At 48.3% G+C, this 18,544-nt stretch overlaps 4 protein-coding genes across 4 annotated transcripts; 1 reads left to right on the top strand and 3 right to left on the bottom strand.

Moving 5' to 3' along the window:
- Window positions 1-95: 95 nt before the first annotated feature.
- On the bottom strand, window positions 96-3,475 carry FSST1_008335 (glycoside hydrolase superfamily; the record flags this gene model as incomplete). The annotated part of the gene is made up of 7 exons (XM_083225209.1): window positions 96-1,084; window positions 1,139-1,432; window positions 1,484-2,552; window positions 2,605-2,748; window positions 2,808-3,180; window positions 3,231-3,308; window positions 3,360-3,475. The coding sequence occupies 7 exons, from the start codon at window positions 3,473-3,475 to the stop codon at window positions 96-98; spliced, it is 3,063 nt and encodes a 1,020-aa protein (XP_083084296.1).
- Window positions 3,476-4,062: 587 nt separating this feature from the next.
- On the bottom strand, window positions 4,063-5,028 carry FSST1_008336 (Alpha/Beta hydrolase protein; the record flags this gene model as incomplete). Its single annotated transcript, XM_083225210.1, has 1 exon — window positions 4,063-5,028. One exon carries the CDS (start codon window positions 5,026-5,028, stop codon window positions 4,063-4,065), a length of 966 nt encoding a protein of 321 aa, XP_083084297.1.
- A 1,779-nt stretch (window positions 5,029-6,807) lies between these two features.
- Window positions 6,808-8,716, top strand: FSST1_008337 (uncharacterized protein; the record flags this gene model as incomplete). Its single annotated transcript, XM_083225211.1, has 9 exons — window positions 6,808-7,107; window positions 7,188-7,306; window positions 7,359-7,420; window positions 7,476-7,501; window positions 7,557-7,575; window positions 7,635-7,680; window positions 7,731-7,750; window positions 7,887-8,505; window positions 8,569-8,716. The coding sequence occupies 9 exons, from the start codon at window positions 6,808-6,810 to the stop codon at window positions 8,714-8,716; spliced, it is 1,359 nt and encodes a 452-aa protein (XP_083084298.1).
- A 327-nt stretch (window positions 8,717-9,043) lies between these two features.
- Window positions 9,044-17,536, bottom strand: FSST1_008338 (type I polyketide synthase; the record flags this gene model as incomplete). The annotated part of the gene is made up of 17 exons (XM_083225212.1): window positions 9,044-9,931; window positions 9,987-10,289; window positions 10,347-10,518; window positions 10,578-10,978; window positions 11,030-11,107; window positions 11,165-11,365; window positions 11,420-12,340; window positions 12,390-12,415; window positions 12,475-12,571; window positions 12,626-13,908; window positions 13,962-14,262; window positions 14,310-15,415; window positions 15,471-16,127; window positions 16,185-16,308; window positions 16,378-16,597; window positions 16,647-16,955; window positions 17,013-17,536. 17 exons carry the CDS (start codon window positions 17,534-17,536, stop codon window positions 9,044-9,046), a joined length of 7,611 nt encoding a protein of 2,536 aa, XP_083084299.1.
- Window positions 17,537-18,544: the final 1,008 nt, after the last annotated feature.

Raw genomic sequence — 18,544 nt, forward strand, 5'->3', positions numbered from 1 at the left:
ATCTACTGCAAATGTGCCTTGCATAATATGTGGCGCAACAGGGCAATTGGATTGACTCTTTTCTATTTCTACCGTTCTAACTAACCCTCATCCACTCATGCGTATTGCACTCTATCCTCGGTCCATTCCGGACGGAGATACTTGCTGTCAAACTTAACGTCAAAGCTTGAAGCATGCGCATAGTCAACCTCCCATTCAACCTTGACTTCACCGCCTTCAGCGCTCTGGCTCCAAACAGTGACAGCGATGGTGTTCTCTCCGCTATAGTTGAGAACACCGGGGGGGACAGGGAAAGAGACCTGATTGCCGATGTAAGGGTTAAAGCGACCGTATTGGTAACCATTGACGAACAGCAGAACACGAACACGGTTGCTGTAGCCCTTCTTGGTGGATGAAAACGTTGTGTTGGAGGGAGCAGTGAGCTTGAATGAGATTCCAACGTCAAGACCGTCGGGAATGTCGAGGTCGACAGTGGTTCTGTAGGCACGGACCCCAGCCGAAGGGTTGACGAGGGTTCCCTGCTTGGATGAGTAGGACTTCCACTTCTTGTCGGAGAATCCGGGAAGATGAGCACCAATTCGTTCCGCATAAAGACCACCTTCATTGAGAGGACCTCGGACTGGATCAATAACTTCGCCCTCGACGCTTCCAGCGTGACCAGCAATCTTCCACTCGGAAAACTTGTAACCATCCTTAGCAGAACCGATGAGAGTCGCATTGGTAATACCTCGAGGGTCAAGGGCACCATCACGGAGGTCGTGACCCGAGTTATCCATCAACACAACAAGTACGTTGTCTTTCTTGGACAGGGTTGCGTTCTTGAACGAGAAGTCTTGTCCTGACTTTCCAACAGTAGCATTACCGAGGTAAGAACCAATGTAGTCAGAGTTCAACCAGACGGAGTAGCCAAAGGCCAAACCTCCTGTGATGTTCAGATATACACCAGTAGGGGCCTTGTCGGTCGTGGCGAATGTGGCCCTGTAGATGTGGTTTCCATAGTGGACGTTGTACTCATCAACATACAGTACGGGGTTCTTCAAATCAGGAACGAGCACCGCGTTGGTGGTGTTCTTCTTGTTGGCCACTACTCAGAGTCAATGACACGATCGCAAACGTTTAAAGATTAACGAGCACTTACCAACCCATGTTGAGGAAGAAGTCTTGTAGTCGGACTTGATCTCTGGCAAACTGTCGGTGTATTTCCACGACTCAAGCTTGGGAAGCTTGACCTTCGAGGGACCCTTAAGCTTGGCAGTGTATTTATGGCCGTCTTTGGATGAGACCTTGACCTTCTCACCATTCCAAGAGATAGACTTGAGAGACTCGGAAGCAAAGACAGTAATTTCAGTGGACTTGTCGAGATCGCCTTCGATGTTGAGCTGATCATTCTTGACGGTGGCATGACGGACGAGATAAGGACCATGAATCAGAACTGGAGGAGTCAGCTTTTTTTTTTTGTTCTTGCTTCAATGTGTTAACATACCAGTCTTGTTCACGGGCGCAAAAGGATCATTGTCCAATGTTGGTGCCCAGAACTTGTAAGCGGTCTGACGATCGGCCAAGATAATAGTCGAACCATCCTTCATTTCAAGAGTAAAAAGTCCCTTCTTCTGAGTGTAGTTGACTGTGACACTCTTCTTACCCGCCTTGATCTTGATACCCTTGAGAGACTTGTCATGCTCGAGCTCGGTATGTCCCTTGAGAGAGAACTCTCCATGCTCACCCTCAGGCAGCCAGAGAACAATAACCTCCTTCTTGTCGATGATAGAGTATGTGAGCACCTCGGCAGTAGTGTAGAGAAGAGTCTTCTCGCCGAAGTGAAAGTCAGTAGGGATGATCTTGGACTGGTGACCGTTGATTGTGATGTGGTCATTTTGGGGGATGGTCAATTCGCCCTCGGAAGTGTTGACACGGATCTTGAAGGTCTCCTTTGTACCTGATGGCGAGTGGTCGTGTCGCGTCACATAAAAGGCTGCGCCGTTATCCTCATGACGAAGTTCAGAGATGAGAATATCTTCGTTGGTTGAGAGAGATGTGCTGTTGGTAACTCGGTTGGTCTTTGTGAGGTCGTGCGCAACGCGAGTGAACAGAGTCAACGACTTGGTCTCGTAGTACTTGTCCCAGATTTCACGGTTCTCAGAGATGGGGGACGAGTAGTCGTAGCTTGTAGCAACCACAGGGCAAGCGAACCAGCCCCAGTTGGTACCGCCGTACATCATGTAAAGCGAGATCGCCGTGGCTTGTTGAGCAACCAAGTCGCGGTAGAAGATGTTGGCGAAATCAGAACCAATATCACCTGGGCAGCCGCCCTCGGGGCCACCCCAGGGGTTGTAAGATCCGCCCTGGAACTCAGGTAGGAAGTGAGGTTGAGCTGGAGACTGCTTGGCGAAGTATGTGACATAGTCTTGGATGTTGTAAGGGACATATTCGCCGTTTGTTCCGGTGCATTCGTCGAGATTGCAACTCCAGCAGGAAGGGTAACTGTCTACGCCGGTAACATCGACGTTTCCGGTTGCGTTGGCTTCAAAATCATTTGACCAAGAAAAGGTGCGCTAGAAATTGTGAGTCTTTGACTGATTGAGCAATTCAATGGATGGTCCTTACAGTGTTGGGTGCGTTATGGAACACGGGTACGTCAATACCAGCATCTCTCGCAGCGTCCTGCAGAAGTTGCATGTAATTGGCTGTGGGTTCGTTCAAGATTCGCTTGTCGTCGTTCTTCCACTGACCACCGAGCTCGTTCTCGATCTAAAGTCGTTAGTCTTTGACTTGTTGCCCTCAATTTCTACAAGAGGCGTAGTTTGTACCTGGAACATAGCGACATTACCGCCATTCGTGATAAGGTGTGGCTCAATGATCTTGGAGATCTCAGTCCAGTACTTGGACCAGGCTTTGGTGAACCGAGGATCGTCGTTTCGTAGCCTGCCGTAGTCGCCGGTCGTCACCCAAAGGGGAAATCCTCCCGCATTGGCCTCGGCATTCACGTAGGGACCAGGACGGATCAGGAGGTAGAGACCAAGCTCTTTTGCCAGCGTCATGATAGACACAAAGTCGTGCGCACCGTTCTCGAAGTCGAGGGCTCCTGGGGAAGCCTCATGGTAGCCCCAGCTATTGTAGATGCTGAAGGCATTGAAACCGGCCGCTTTGATCTTTTCCAGCAAGTCTCGCCAGAGTTCGGGTCTGCAATCGTTAGTAATGATGATTGGGACTCGGACCGGGATCAAACATACACGGGTAGTCGCCAGTAATGGAACTCGCCAGAGAAGACAAAGATTCGCTCACCATTGATGAGGTAGCTGTGATCGTCCCTGCAGAAATTGATCAGAATTGCAAAAACAGCGTCAATTGATTCAAATTACCATTGGACAATGTTAGTCAGTCCATTGTCTTGGATTGGGACGTTGGCGTTCTCTTGAGCAATTGAGAACCCTGTCAGGGCCAGTAGACCAAGAGTAGAAAGCGAAAGCAGCTTCATTCTCGACTCAATGCCTGTAGCAAGCAAAGCGGGCGTACAACTCTGAAGTCAATTGTAGTATCCTAACAAGCTATATATATATATATATATATTTGATCAGCAAGCTCGGTCATCAATAGCCCGCGTTGCAGGCAAGACATGACATGACATAGCTTGCAGCTGCCGAACCTGTCGATCCCGCCCAGGAATTCGGTCTTGATTGACCGGCTATTGAGGGGGATGATCGACTTTACCGAAAGAAAAAAAGAAAATGCATCAATAGGAATTCTGCCGTGGCTCGATATTAGCCGCATAGTAGCATTGGCAGTTGTTGAACAAGACTTTATTCTTCCTGGTGACATTTTTACCCCACACTCACCCGCATTTCTATTGACGCGGCTCTGGAGGTTTGGGAGTGTCATTTCATTGTGCATCGGTCGTTTTTGCCCTTTTTGTCTGGCGTACTTTTTACTGCTCAGCCATGGTACTCTTGTCAAGACTGACGTAGTTTTCGAGTCCTAGATTGGAAATTAATTCAGTAGATCATTGTCTAGGCTCTCTATCTTGGGTGGTAACCTTTCCGCGCAGCTCTATCGACATGAAGTGCATCACATTCTCTTTAAAGCACTAACACGACTTTCCGTAGCTCTGGTAAACCAACTAAGCTCTCGCATACCATCGAACCCATGTGGTAGTCCTGGCCAAAGATGAAACTCAACTTCAACGTGCTCATTGGCCAATCTATTGGCGTACTTCATGCTCTCATCTCGGAAGAGGTCCAGAGATCCGATATCGATATATGTGGATGGAAGACCCTTTAAGGCGGCAGCTCTGGCAGGAACAGCATAAGATAAAGCCTGCTCATCATCACTTTCCCGCAGTTTAGAGAGGTAGGCGTCCCATGCGACTTTTGCTCCTGCTGGTCTCATTGCCAAGACTTCAAGATATGGGTCATCTTCTTTGAGATTATATCGGTCGTCCAGCATCGGGTAAATCAACAGTTGTTTGGCTATCGGAGGATCAAGACGACGATCTCTGGCCATCAAAGCAGCGCCTGCAGCAAGACCACCACCAGCGCTGTCGCCATACAATGCGATTCTGGTAGGGTCGACATTCAGTTCTGCAGCAGACTTCGATACGAATTCTACGGCCGCCCAAGCATCTTCAAGTGCTGCCGGAGCAGGATGTTCTGGGGCCAGCCTGTAATCAACAGCGAAGTACGGTAACTTGGAGTCGTTCGCGAAACGCGCGATTTGCGGCGCAAAGGGCGGTACAGTACACGCTACAAAGCCACCTCCATGGAAATAGACGACTGCAGCCGTAGGTCTCTCTGAGGCCAGAGTTTCTTCGCATGCGAAACGGGTGACTTCAATCTCGGTTCCGTCGAAACTCTTGACTTTGTATACGATTTCCTTGACCCCAGAAGGGTATGGCGAGTTGGTAACGACATAGCGAATGGTATTTTCAATATTAGATCTTAGCTCATGAGCTGTCTTTGGAGGGTCAGCCCGTGGTCCTTTTGGGGGCGATCCAATCGCCTTGAAGTATTCGGGGTCATATATGAGGCCAGTCATGATGTAAACTAGTTAGAAGGAGGACTTATCCTCAGAACGCTTGGAAGATGAGAGCTTTTTATAACATGCAGCTTGCCTGAATATAGGCTATTTATGTGACCCCGCAAACTTACACAGCAAAACCTCGGGGTCGCGAATGTTTGCTTACGATTATCATATATCTTCAACAGTCAGATAAAAGCATAATAATGGATAGGCCAAGCTACTAACGTCTCATGGAAAACATCCGAGTTAGCGTCGAACCGCCCTCAACCCAACGGGCTAATGAGCAACAATCCATATAGATGGTAAACGCACTTCATAATATTTGGTTGTAATCTCTATCACTTGAGGAAAAGATGTTTCGTGAATCTGATACTGAAGCTAGCTAGGCACTAAGCTAGTTTGCAGCATGGTAGTTAGGTAAAGGACTTTGTTGAATGAAAGTAGGAAGGGCCATGGCAACGGCATTTCAACATGAGGGCAGTTTGTATCTGGTTCTACGGCCAGAAGTAGAAAGGAGTCGCCCCGGCATGTTGGAAGTTAGATAAATATCCGACCGGAGAGTCCGGAGTACAAATAAGGCTATTAGACTAGTAGATCGTGTTTCGAGTCACGCATCTCCATTGAAGGCTTCCGTTTGTGGGCAATTGAGTTCGTTATAGGGTAGCAGCTATAGCACGTTAAAACAGTTAGACGAGCCATCAATGCTGCAGGGGTGAGAACTACTGTTTGGTGTACTCTGTATCGATTGGCAAATCTCGATCTATGAATATGTATGTCCTATCAGGAAGCACAAATGTTTGCACATAAACGTGGTTGTCATGAAGATTGACTGGAAAGTGTCGCTGCTTTAATTGGAAGCGAGCAAAAGGGCCGGCCCTCATTTGAAATACCGACCAACCCCTGCTCCTGTCAGAATGCACAAGACGGGGGTTCTCCACCAAAGGTGTTAGGTACGAATGTATGCATGTCTACGGAGTACAGTGCCGTTGATGCCAGGGGTTCGCACAAAATGGGATGCTCATGCGCAAGTTTGTGAGCGTTGACATATGTATATAAGTTCAGCTTGTGTGTACACTGAAGCATATCACCTAGGAACAGATCACAAGGCTCGGTCGCTTTGATGCCTTATCACTCTATAATTTAACGTGCCGCTATTGACTAGCGATATCACACGCTGTGGAGTTTGTGACAAGTGCTTTTCAGCGTAGTTTGCCCAATCGTTTAACTTAGTACTCTCCACTAACGTCGTAAAGCTGAAAAAATGCAAAACCAATATTAAACTCTAAACGACGCTCTAATCAGTTTCAAGCAGGGACGCGCTGGCAGTTGCGAGCTCAGTGCTAACCTGAGAGGGCTAGAAAGTGGGTTGATCATAGAGAGAGCGAGACACCAACAAGGATAGGTTTCAATGCCCAACTGCAGGGAGGGAAGAGGTCGGCACATAGAAGAGAGAGAGGTGACCCAAATTCAGAAATTTCAAGACCCATTGGCTTGTGTCTCTCGAAGACATCAGATCTGCGAGTGATATCCATACATACTGACTCACCTTGAATTCTTTGCAGCAATTAATTCTTCGGCGAAAAGCTTGGCTCTTTTTACTATTCTATTTTTTCTCTCTTCCTTTTCACTGCTCAATTGATTGGGACTACCCCATTTGACTTCCCGACAAAGTCAAAAACACAACCACCAACCATCGGCGAACACCAAAAAGGCCTAGAAGGGGAGAGTACGAAACAATCGGTTTTCTTTGGCGTCGGAACGGCCCGTGTTACTTTCGAATCTTCATCAGAACAAATGGCAGACACACCAGACAATGGGCAAGACTCGAATTCATTGAGGAGTGTTGGAGGGGGATCCATAGACCGGGCTATGGCAGCGACAAGACTCACCGCCTCGTCCTCGTCCAACATTTCCAATTACGCCTCTAGCGTCTCAAGCGACAACCAAAGCCAGGGTCACACCCACAGCCAGAATCTGACAGGGAGTGGAAGCGGGAGTGGGGGTCTTCCTGGAACCCCCGTGAGCCGACGCTCAGGTGGATGGGATCGGCAAACTCTTTCCCCGGCCGCCGCTGCAAGGGTGCGACACGATGATGTGAGTATAGGAGACATCATATGATATGACATGATGCATCATTCTATTCTTTGGAGTTGCACTAACTATTTTTTCAAAAGTCTACCAATGAAGACTATGCTCCTCATCAGTCAAGCAGTCTGCGGCCTAGCAGCGACCTGTTGGAAGACTCTTCCGATTCTTCAGATGAATATGTTTCGACTTATAAACCATTAAAGACGTATGATGATTACTATCCTTCCTTGCCATTCGATGCTAACCGAATTGATCAGTGCGTCACGCTCAAGACGTTTCTTTCAGTCTATGGTCAATAAGTTGACTAAATCTTCTGTTCGTAAGTTTCTTGTCGTCTGCAATTTATCAGTGTTTGAGAACTAATTACCTCATAGGCTATGGGCACTTACCAAACAACCAGGTATGCGCACCCTCCTTTGGTATTGACTCCTCCCCTAAACTGACCCTGAATTCAGGAAGAACAAGATAGAAATGGTATGTATCAGAGCTGCCCAGCAAACTATCTCCGTACGTGACTAACACTTATCCGCCAGTAATTCAACACACTGTCATTATCAATGTTTTCAAAGGACAACTTCAGTTATCACCTATCACACCGAGACCAAAAAAGGCGCTTGATGTAGGTACAGGGGGTGGAATATGGGCATTAGTAAGTTTCCAACGCTTCTAAAAGTCGAGATTTATATTTTTATCTAACATCTGTCAATAGGAATTCGGCAAGTAACCTACTTTCAACTTTTGTTCTGCGCTTTTACATCTAACCATCATGCTGTTGCGTCTTGTAGCTTCGAAACATCCCTACTGTTCTGTTCTTGGAGTCGATATTGATCCCGTTCGCCCCCCATACTCCAAGTCTAACTGCACTTTCAAAGTAATGGACATAACACAAGATTGGGACTTTCCCGGCGGCGGTAACTTCGACTTCATCCACATCCGACAACTCGGTGACATAAACGATAAGCAAAAGTTAATCCAATCAGCTTTTGAAAATTTGAGACCTGGAGGATGGGTCGAGTTGACAGAATGGATCGCAATTGTACAGTCGCCCAACCATTCACTAGATGGCACAGCATTTCGGAAATGGAACAACCTACTAGAAGAAGGATTGAATAGTTTCGGTACAACTCTCAAGTACCCGGAAACGTTCAAGTCGTTGCTCCTGAATGGGGGATTTGAGCCTGTCATTGAGACAAGAAACGGCGCGCCAACGAATGCGTGTTATCCAGGGAAGAAGCTTCAGCGTATAGGCCATTTGATGACCCAGAACTGGCTCCTCATCATTGAACCCTTGACAATGCCTGTTCTTACGCAAGGGTTGGGCTGGAGCACTGAACAAGTGCTGGCGCTTCTGGCCGAAGTCCGAAAAGAGATTGGCAACACAAAATACCATTCTTTTATGACGCTGTGAGTATCCTGAAACATATTTTTCTGCATTTTGGAAGCCTCGTACTTACGATTGCAATATAGAATAACGGTTTGTGCCCAAAAGCCATGGGATGGTATACCCAGATCATCAAGTTCAAACTCTGCCACGGCCTCTAGATCCGAATCCTCCCTTGCCCAGGCTAGTCGGTCCGGTACACCGCTTCCATATCTAGGAGATAAACCACTTTGAACATTTTCTTGAGAAAGTTATGCGGAAATATTATGAGTGGAGTTGGGCTCGTGCATTCACGATAGGCGGATGTTAGCGCATGAGTCGCGATACTTGAGGTATAACGAGAGCTGTTTTAAATATATGGATTAGACCGATGGACTTATAACGAGGTAATGATAAAACACAGGATTTCCCTAAGGTTGGGAGTTACATACACATATCTCATATAACATGGCCAAGAGGTTTCCAAGAATAATTAAATCTGTGTATCAAATCTACCAACTATCACAACTGAGACTCTAGAGCCATGTGCCTCCCTTCGGAAAAGAACGAACCACGGGCTCCTTACAAAATCATTCGAGAAACCCTGGCTGCCAAATCCTGAATACTGTACGGGTTCGTCAAGTCATTAATAGGCAGATCGATCTGGAAAGCATATCTTGCCCAAGACCTGACCTCAATAGCGATGAGTGAATCCATACCGTACTGAATAGCCGACCTTGTAGGCTGGATCTCGCCAATCTTGATCGATAGTACTTGTGCCAACTTAGCAACAAGAGCAGTGCAGACAACAGGTTGCAAAGCAGCTTCCTTCCCTTCAGATGCATCACCCAACCGACCAAGGGTATTTCGGAAGGCCTTGACAGCTGTTTGAACGGCGCTCTCTCCACCTCCCGCATCGGCATCACTTGCTGCATTATCAGTAGCCTTTGATCGTAGCAAGCCGAACTTTGCGTCCTTGGCCCAAGACTGCCATTCTGCCGTTGCTTTGTCGATCATGCCAAAGCTGAGGACAATCTGACTTTGCAAAAAGTCATCGTAAACAGAGTTGTTGGCTGTGTTAATTTGCTTGGGATAGCCTGTAGCAATAGCACCTTCGACCACGCGCAGAACATCGCGTACTGTGATGGGTCTCAGACCACGAGAGAGCAAAGAAGCTTGGATCTCAGGACGCTCGCTGATGTTTCCGACATCTTCCACGAAGCCAAGGTCGATAGACGAGGCTGGAAGACCAAGGCTTTGACGGTAGCGGGCAAACGTGTCGAGGAAAGTACTACTCGCGGAATAGTTGGATTGGCCTTCATTACCCAGAACTCCACATCCGGAGCTCAGCATGACGAAGAAGTCAAGCTTCTGACCTTGAAGGCAGTGGTGGAGATTCAAAGCACCATTGACCTTGGGACCAAAAACTGCGTCAAAGTCGTCCAAGGTGATGTCCTCGAAGAAGCAGTCCTATAAAGCGGTCAGAGGAATATACTCGAAAGCGGTAAATGCTTTGAAAACTTACACTGAGTCTCAGTGCTGAGTGAATGACTCCACCAACAGGAGTGTTGATACTAGAGATGAGATGTTCAACAGCTGAAGAGTTGCCCACATCGCAGACCTCGACACTAGCATGGCATCCGTAGGATGAAAGCTGCTGGAGCAGATCGCCGGATTGACAGGCCTTTGCGACAGAGCTGGTAGCCAGAACGAGGTTTCGAGCACCGTAGCTGGCCATCCAGATTGCAATCGCACGGCCCAAGCCACCAAGACCTCCCGTGATGATGTAGGTCTTTCTGGGATCGAAAACAGATGTCTTGGGTCGTGTCTGTACAAGGAATAAGTCAGAATAAATTGTCTCACGAAGTAGAGTGGTAGTAAATACCTTGATCATATGCCCGTCATCGACATCTGTAAGTGAGACGACTTGCTTCTGCGAACCGTCTTCCAAAAGTGCCGAGAAGGCGGATTGTAGTGAGTGAAGCTTTGATACCGAAGCCGACAGGTCTACGTCGAGGGCTCGTCTCTCAACCATAGCCATGACTTGGTCTAGCAGCCTAATGAGTGAGATGTCAGCTATTGAACTGCCAAGAAGAAAGAATGAAAAGACACTTACTCTCCAAGGTCCTCGTTGCTCTCAAGGTATGCATCAGCGAGATCAATGGAAGCAAACATGACATTCCTGTTAGGTCGGAGAATGCTTTCATCCTCACGCGATTCACCTGAACCAATCTCGACATATGTTCCACGGTTCGCGACCAAGTGCGAAAAGCTCGCATATTGGCCTGACTGAGTGTTCAGTACAACTTTATACGTCTGACCATTGATAGTGCGAGAAGCACTGAGACGACTACCGTTGGTAGAGACAGGGAATATGTTGGATGAACAGACGCCGTGCTTCGTAAGAAGAGACTTGTCACCTTCACTGAAAGTGGCATGAACGTCGAGATTTAGCGCCTTCGCTGTCTTGATCAAAGCGATGCCCTGGACGGATGTAGCGTTGGCGACCAGAATTTTCTGTATCTCGTTAATAATCTTGATTTCTTGAGGTAATTGGGGTTTACATACCTGGCCAACAGTGATTCTCGCAGGCGTGGTCAACGCGTACAAAGCAGTAACAAAACTTGCCGGGATGGCGGCAGCATCCTAAATGAAACACATTAGCCTGCGCTCCTACTAGTCTGTACTGTTGGGATCAATTACCTCAAAAGAAAGCCAGTCAGGGATCTTGGCACAACATCCTAAAGGAGCCAGGTATTGCGTGGTGAAAGTTCCCTGGCCGATCACAGCAACGCGGTCACCAGGTTTGAGTGATGCGACATCAGCACCGCAGCTCTTGACAACACCAGAACACTCGCGGCCGAACTCCAACGCTGGAAGAGATCCCTGAGCGATGCGTCCATCCTACCATGAAGTTAGTAAGTTGTTGACTACAAGTAGAGGGATAATTGCACTTACTCGTTCATCAAGGCCAACAGCCTTGACCTCAACAAGAACGTGTCCATTTGGCACCACTGAATGTCCATCGGTTTGGGCCATAGTAAGACTGTCCAAGATTCCTGGTTCTCCCACGACTAAGCGATGAGGAGTTTGAACTAACTGGTGAGTAGGTACTTCCATCTTTCGCGCAGGACCAAAGGCGTCTTCCAATCCAGCATCCTTGACGAGCCTGCATGTCCAGAGTTGTCCATCCTTCTCAGCCACTTCGTAGTCTAGTCTGGAGATTGGGTCTCCATGAGAGTAGTGGGCTCGTTCCAAAACGTGACGGATAATGTTGGCTGCATCGTCGCCATCGCTGCTCAGGTCCAATGTGTACAGCTCTAGCTGACTGTTCTCACCTCGGAGGGTTCGTGCGAAACCTGTGACCAGGCCTCCGGTCGTGTTTTGAGGGTTGAGGTACACTTTTTGAGTGACCCATATGCACTTGATAGGCTTCGTAAGCCATGACTTCAAAGCCTCCAACTGCTTCGAATCGAGGGAAGCAAGGAAACTTCCTTCAGCCTCGTCCAAGATGATGAGCCACTCTCCCGACCATTCTCTCGAAGTGAGATCTTCCAGGCTGCTGGAAGTTGTAGTGACACCACCTTTGGAGAGTCGGTGCTCAATCTGGTCACGAGCAAATGAGTCGTTGCCAACTCCGGCAATGTGTACCCTCTGCTCCGAGAGAGGCTCGGGTGGAGTGTAGTCGACTGGCTTTGCTCGGGCAGTCATCACAATAGTGCTTGAGATTTGATCCGTAGCAGTCTCATTACATCTGGCCTCGATCTCAACGACGTTGTCGAAATCCGCAGTGAGCTCGTCTCGCCATTCGTCCATGGAAAGACCAGGACCAGAACGACCTGGAGATCGAGGACGCAGCCACCAACCAGTCAATGGTCCCTAGGAGATGATTAGCCGTTGAAGTCGAATAAAGCTTTGTAGAACGTACCCAGAGGAAATTGGCCGATGTGAGGTCTGCAAAGTCAAATATTAGCTCATATTGTACATCATATAAACAGAGCATGGTTGCTTACCCTCTGACAGCTCACCAACCAAAAGGTATCCATCATCACGCAGCAATGATCGAATGTTCTTCATTGCAAACGGTAAGTCGGCAGTGGCATGCAAAACCTGAGAAAGTTATCAGTAATCGGTAACATGCCGTAAGATATACCAGAAACCTACGTTGGCTGCAACCACAAGATCATACTTTTCTGAGCCAAATCCTTGCTCAGAAATATCCTTCTCAATATCGAGAGTCTTGTAGTCCATTCTGTCCCAAGCTGAAAACTTCTTCTTCGCCTTGTCGAAGAAACCAGCTGAGATGTCTGTGAAAGTGAACGACTGATAAGCATTAGACCCTCCAGCATTGGAGAAGCCATTAAGCATCTCAGTCGTTGCTCCACCAGTTCCAGCTCCGATCTCCAAGACCTTCATGTTTGGGTTCTTATGGGCCAAGAGCTCAGCAACAGAACGAAGCTTCTGATTCATACTCGTTGTGAAGATACTCTCTTCGTAGAATCTGTAGAGCAAATCGTTCTCGAGCCAAACCGCCAAAGGTTCGACTTCTCCGCGGAAGATCTTTGCCATGTTGATGGCTAATTGCGACACGATGGAAGCATCGACAGTCTCGGAGATCCCAGAGTTTGCAACAACGTTCATGATGGCGTCTTGAACTGTGGCAAATCCATTCTGCTTGTGGTGTGCGACGAGCTTTGCTTTGTGCAACTCGGCTTGTTCAAGCAACCATGCATGATACGACTGCAAATGAGGAGCCAGGTTCTTACCCTGCTCAATACCATTCTCAACAATCATGGGTATGAGCTCCTTGACCAGGTCCTCTAAGTTGACAAGCTTCTTCTCTGCTGGAAGACTCCTGATCTGAATGGAGCTGGTCGAGGGACCATTGTGGGAGATATCACCGATATCAGGTTTCCAATTGAGTCGCAGCCAAGGAAGAGTAGTTTGGTCCTCACCCGTTGCTCTGTCCATCTGTAGGCCCTCAACCACGAAGAAGGGCTTCGATAAGGTATCGTAACATTGGACACTTCCTTCGATTCGGGTGAAACCAACAGGTGATGTGTTGGTAGCACAAAAGGCAATGTCCGTCTTGTCGGTAGGCATACGAATAGAGATCTTCTTCATACGAGACGGCAGAAGCAAGGTATCGATCTCTTGGAAATATCCGGATCTATTGGCCAATGCTGGTGTTTGTAGAGCTGCATCCATCATGGCAGGGTGCAGAAGGTATCGCTGGCCGCGAACAGGCGATTGACCGGTTGATGACATGTCAATCTTGGCAGCGCAGGCTGAGAGACCCGGTCGAACTCGCACTTCAGAAAGAAGCTGGAACTTGGGGCCATAGCCATACCCGACTCTCTCCAGAGTCTTGTAGTAGCTCTTGAGCGGTACCTGGAGAGGCATATGATGCCACGAGGTTCTTGACTGGGAAGAGGCGCCGTCATTATCTAGTTGATCCCGTTAGCTTCTGTCAATCATCCTGTCGTCGTGTACTACTTACTCTCCAAGGCAGCGGCCTTTCCATGACAATGGCGGATATCAACGTCACCTCTGAGTGAAGAAATGGTAAAGTCGTACCATGTCCCATCAGATCTGGCGTTGTCGCTTCGTGGAATTAGAGTGAGGAAGAGCTCAATTGAGTTTTCGTCAGGAAGGATGATGGAGTTGGAAAAGACAAAGTCTTCCAACTCGAACGAATAGTTGGACCATTCGATCTCCTTGTTCTCTTCTTGCAGCTGCATCATAGCCTCCACGACCATAGCGATACCAGTAGTGAATGACAATGTGACAATACCATTAACCTATTATGAGTTAGCCATGTATTAGATCGAACTATAGTTATGCGTACCTGATGGTCAACGAGCCAAGGCGCATCTTCCATTGACACCTTGTTTCTCCAAGTGGGTGCTGAGGGATTCGCGCCTCGGCAACGGGTGCCCAGAATCTCATGTCGTGGTGCTTTCCGGAAACGCCAGTCAGAGCTGTTTCGTGGCTCGGTCCATGGTGTAGAAGAATAGTCCCAAGCATAGGCAGGAAGGTTGTCTTGAATCTGGTTAGGCAAACGAGTGGACTTGCCGCCTTTGAACAAGCTGGGTTTGTTCACTTGATCCAGATCAAGACGCTTGCCATTGAGAACTAAATCTCCCGCAAGACTCATGAGTTGCTGGTTCGTGTCCGCGTTTCGGAGCATGGTGGAAAAGTAGGGCAGTTGGGGCGAATCAGGAAGCGACTTGACGATCTCAGATGTTGGTCGCGAAAGCAGCGAGTGAGGTCCGATCTCAACACACAACCCGAACTTGCGGTCCGACTGGGTCATGGCTAGTGTGACTGCATCGGTATAAAGAACTGGAGAAACGAGGTTCGCTCCCCAGTAATCAGCGCCAACCTCAGTGCCCTCCAACTGACGGCCAGTGACAGACGAATACATCGGAACACGTCCTGCCTTTGGATGGATGACACTCCGAAGGCGCGCGACATAGTCATCAACAACTGCCTTCATGGATCGGGTGTGGTAGGCTCGAGTAACCGCAACAGCCCTAGAAACAATGCCATGACTGTTCAATTCGGCAGCCAAATTCTTGACTCCCTCTGTAGGACCCGCAAGAGTGAGATTCTGGGGGCCGTTGAAACAGGCAATCTGCACATCATTGCGTTCCAATGCGTCTTGGAGCTCCTTTGCATTGGGGTCGCTTCTCACAGCAAGCATAGAGCCGGAGGGGGCATTCTCACAGGCGATTCCACGATAGTAAGCAACCGTGATGGCTTCCTTAGCTGTGAGAGCACCACATGCGTATGCGGCGGCTGTCTCTCCACCAGAATGGCCAACAACACCATCTGGAAGCACACCCCAACTGGACAAAAGGTCGACAAGAGCTATCTGAACTGCTAGGGATAGAGGGTGGGCGAGTGATGGCAGATTAATCTCATCTTGGGTGAGCTCAGCAGTAAGCTTGGCTTGGAGAAAGTCAGTAATGAGTCAGTAAATGAGAATCTGCCCTTTGAGACGTACCTGTTAAAGACCATGCAGATTTATCTGAAGATGAAAGCTCCCTGATGACACCGTCAAGTTGATGTAAGGTGTTGCGCGCTACAGGGAACGTCTCAAGAAGGCGTTTACCCATCTGCGACCATGTAGCGCCTTGACCAGTGAATGTGAAAAGCATGTCAGGCTCATTTCCACCAACTGGTGTTTGATTGGACTTCATTGCATTACCCTCCAACTGCTGGATGAGGTCACCGACTGTCTGGGCAACGGTGAACGACTTCCAGGGTCGGATGTGAATCTGGCTTCGAGCATTTAGAGCTGTAATGAGGGGACCAGTCAACTCGTGGCATTCCTCGTGGCTTTTGAGGAAGTCTAGTAGGTTGTTGGTGTTTGTTTCTCGCGATTCTCGGGATGCGCCAGATGTAAACACAAGGAAGGAGGGTTTGTTGGCTTTGTCCTCCTCGTGACGGCCATTAGTACCATTGGTAACGGCAACTGCATGGGTCCCATTAACACCATTGGCAGACCCATTAGTAATCTTGAGTGGCTCGTAGAACTCAACGACGGCGTGTGCAGTCGATCCACCGATACCGAGAGAGTTGACACTTGCTCGTCGTATTGACTTGGAAGGCCAAGGATGTGCGCTCGTTGGTACACGAACTCTCCAACCATCAAAGTCAACTGAAAAACGTGATTAGCCTATGTGCCAAAAGATGCGAGAGCAGTTTGTGACCATACTCTTGGGATTTGGTGTCTTGTAGTTGGTATTGGGAGGAATTTCTGCCTTTTCCAAGGCAAGAACCACTTTTATCAAACTACTTAAACCACTGGCCGCCTCTGAATGTCCGACATTTGGCTTGGTCTGTTCTCTTGTTAGCTTCTAATCTTGTAATGGTACAAAGAAAAGGAAATGGGCAGGATCGCAACTTACAGAGCCAACCCAAAGGGCATCTCCAGAGTTGTGGCTAGCACTAAAGACTTCGCCCACTGCCCCAAGCTCTATACAATCACCCACAGGTGTACCTGTTCCATGGCACTCAAAGTACCCTGTGTCACTGAAGTTGTCGATTCCAGCTTGGGCGTAAGCCTGCAAGATGGTATCTCTTTGAGCCCGTCCAGAGGGTTCCGTGATTGCTGGAGTGGCACCAGAACTAAACTTGTCAGTGATGTTAACGTCGCTGAGGAGAAGGAGAAGCGGACCTGTTGGAGGAAGTACCCCGGATAATGGATCTAATGTTGTCTCCGTCCCGGATAGCATCGCTGAGTCTCTTAATGTACACTGCGTTGGTTCCTTCGCCACGGCCGTATCCATTTGCGCCGGCGTCAAATGTTTTACATTGACCATCAGCGGCTATAGCGCCAAGTCGCGTGAGTGACAAAGCGTAATCAGGACTTAAAAACAGATTAGATGCACCAATCACAGCACCATCGCACTCGCCAGCTTGCAGTGCTTGGCAAGCAAGATGCAATGCAACAAGGGAACCAGAACAGGCTGTATCGATAGTAACACTGTATGGCAGACATCAGTATTCTAGTAGACTAGTCCATAGTTTGATTGCGACTTACCTAGGACCACCAAGGTCAAGTGCGTGACTGATACGATTTGCAAGCATAGTGCGTGTAGTTCCAATAGCAATAAAGGTTGGAAGATACTCAGGATCTTGCATAAGCATATCGTGGTAATCACTAACAAACATGGCACAATAGCAGCCAATCTTGGACTTGGAAATGGTTTCCATAGAAATATTGGCCGACTCGAGACATTCATAGACAACCTCAAGTAACTGTTTCTGTTGAGGGTCCATGGCAGTTGCCGTGTCTTTGCTTATGCCAAAGAACTTGTGGTCAAACTGCTTAATGTCTCCCTTCACAAAGTGTGCACCTCTGAAGGCCTGTTCTCCCTTCTTGTTGGGGTCCATGGACAGAAAGTTCTCGGTATTGAATCGATCTTTCGGTATAGGAGTGGCCGATGAACGGCCTGCTCGAACATGGTCCCAGAGGTCCAATGGCTTATCGATGCCGCCTGGAAGACGGCATGCCATGCTCACAATGGCAATGGGTTCTCGCCATGGTTGAATTTGAGGAGGCATTGTATGATCCAGGATGAACTGAACAGAACAGAGATGTTGAATGGATTGGGTAAAAGAGTCGTGAGTTCTAAGCAAACTCACATGAGAAACAGTGGGCTATGGATTACAATGCCCTGGTAACAAACAGAGACTATATAGGAATAGTAACCAACACGCAGGGAGATAGCGTAAAGTGTTGCGACAAGCCCATGAGCCGTATCAGCACCAATGCAGTCACAGAAACATGATCCCGGTTTCCGGGTTCATTGCCTGCAGCTCCTAGTTTACTCCGCTAACTATTCCATACCAGGGCCTGCCTGTGAAAATCAGGCTACGCATAGTGTTCTGGTTGGATTGTCCTAGGACGCAAGATGGTGAGAATCAACCCACTGAGCTGCATGAATAGCAATTGCAGTCGGCAAAACCCTCGGATATCCTGGGTCCTGGCTGGAACTTGGGATGGATTTTACACTGGCTCGCTACGACGAGCTCCACTGATTTGTTACTATAACATCGAAGGAGCCGATCTGTGGATACCGTCAAGGTGGGATACAGCTCTAGTGTCGGAGGAGGATGCACGTTAATGAACATGATGTGACACTATAGCTGTCAGGTGAAGCTTACCACCCTCTGGGTACGCATACATATATATGCCTCAATCTCCAGCCGCAGATGCTTACCCTGCCAAGATACCGTATATGTAGGTCGAGAAAACTATATGAAGTACCGAGGAAGCAGAATTGTACTTGCAGATATGGATTCTGATGCCGTGAAGACGATGGGGGAAGCATAAAGGGTCTGAAACATGATGAAATCACGTCAACGGGGTCTGGGAGCGGCCCGGGCCACACGGATATAGGTGAGGTAATTAATCATCGTAAGATCCAAATCTAAGGGAGGAAGACCAAGACTAAGGAAATTGACTTTGATTCATGGCAATCATTCCTCAAAGAAGCTAGATCCCGCCGAGCGGGTTTTGGTTCTGTCGCGTCATTTGCTCGCTTGGTGATATTATACTCGTTGTATTAC

This window comes from Fusarium sambucinum, chromosome II, assembly GCF_050947815.1.
Source record: "Fusarium sambucinum isolate potato_lamoka chromosome II, whole genome shotgun sequence".
In the NCBI taxonomy this organism is placed as follows: domain Eukaryota; kingdom Fungi; phylum Ascomycota; class Sordariomycetes; order Hypocreales; family Nectriaceae; genus Fusarium; species Fusarium sambucinum.